This window comes from Arachis ipaensis, chromosome B03 (genome assembly GCF_000816755.2).
Source record: "Arachis ipaensis cultivar K30076 chromosome B03, Araip1.1, whole genome shotgun sequence".
In the NCBI taxonomy this organism is placed as follows: domain Eukaryota; kingdom Viridiplantae; phylum Streptophyta; class Magnoliopsida; order Fabales; family Fabaceae; genus Arachis; species Arachis ipaensis.
In genome coordinates this window covers 6,632,200-6,633,693 of record NC_029787.2, presented here as the reverse complement: position 1 = coordinate 6,633,693, position 1,494 = coordinate 6,632,200, and the positions used below count along the sequence as shown (strand labels likewise).

Below are 1,494 nucleotides of genomic sequence, written 5' to 3'. Positions count from 1 at the left end.
CTATCAACAATGGACACCATTAATGCACCTGCATTAGTAGCCCCCCCATAAATAATTACTACACTTCTAATAGTAATATAATATGCCTGCTACATAGCAGTTGTTTCAATGAGGTACATATATATATATGAATAAATTTGGTTCTTGTTTTTAATTTTGTTTCTATTTTCATCAACCCTTGTTTTCATAACTTTTGTGAATTGCTAGTAATAAGAGATCTTAAGCTTTATACATCATTATAGAGTAACAACAATAAAGTGCATAAACTCAATTAGTAGTATATGATTGGTTAGTGATAAATAAAATTTTCTCCCTTTATTGTTTTCCAAATTCAAAAAATAATAAAGAGGAAATTAAAGGAGAAATTTCCTTATAAATTTCTGATTTTTGGGATGGCAAGGTTCACCAAACTTTTACAGCAAAAATAAATGCATTCGGCCATTGATGTGGTACCTTGCTCAAATCATGCAAAAAGCCAGATATCATCCATAAGAGGCCCATAAATTATAAACACTGCTACCCAAATATTTTTTTTTCTTTTTAATATATTTTTATATTGGCAAAAAAGAATTTGAGATTCACATTTTTTATTTTGCTAATAACAGGAAATTAAATTGAATGTATGCTTTTTTATATACTTATAAAATTCTTAAATAAATTAGAGTATGTGAATAATCATAGTTAAGACATATATACATGAAAGTATATGGAATAATTAATAATATATGGGATTATATAAGTGTGAAAACTTTTATTAAATGTTGATTGTAATTTATTGCTTCAGCCCAACAAACTTTCCTAACACCATTGTCCCTCTGATAAATTCATATGTACTCTTTTATACAAAGATGAAAATGATTATTAGATAGTAGTAAGAAAGAAAGAAAAGAGATGAGAATGGAGGAAGCATACATTGTGAAGGTGGAGGAAGGAAAAGAAGCCACTCATGATAAGCCTTCAGCAGGTCCAGTGTACAGATGCATCTATGCCAAAGATTCTCTTCTTCACTTGCCACCTCACTTGGATTCTCCATGGCAATTCTTCAGGTCACTTTTCATTTCTCTTGCCATCATCATCCTATGTTCAAATGCAGATAAATATTAGCTTCAATATACTGAATTATCAAAACAATGCTTGGCATTTTTAGTAGAGGAAAAAAAAATGTAATTTTGGCCCATGCAGGTCTCGAACCTGCGACCTTCGCGTTATTAGCACGACGCTCTAACCAACTGAGCTAATAGGCCTACATATTTCTTTGCTTAATTTATCGACATGTATAAAACTTTTAATTTCCCTGTTAATCCATGTTAATAAAAGTTTTCATATTCTATTTCTATAAATCATCAGGATGTATCACAGCACATTAGTGATATCATTATATATCTGTTGGTGGTATTCCAGTATTAGGTGTATTTTGCCCTACTTGATTTGCAAGAAATAGCTAGAATCAATATATAAATAATTAACAAATCAATTTAAAACAGGGCGATATAT

General features: G+C 30.1%; 1 protein-coding gene and 1 non-coding gene across 2 annotated transcripts in view; one reads left to right on the top strand and one right to left on the bottom strand.

Moving 5' to 3' along the window:
* The window catches only part of LOC107628942 (long chain acyl-CoA synthetase 2), a 6,622-nt gene continuing 5,850 nt past the window's right edge, over nt 723-1,494 (top strand). Inside the window, exon 1 of the mRNA XM_016331586.2 lies at nt 723-1,046. Coding sequence (XP_016187072.1) covers nt 892-1,046 — 155 coding nt within the window. The 5' untranslated portion in view covers nt 723-891. The remainder of the gene's footprint in view (nt 1,047-1,494) is intronic.
* TRNAI-AAU lies at nt 1,171-1,244 on the bottom strand. Its single transcript has one exon. It is a non-coding gene; the product is annotated as a tRNA-Ile (tRNA).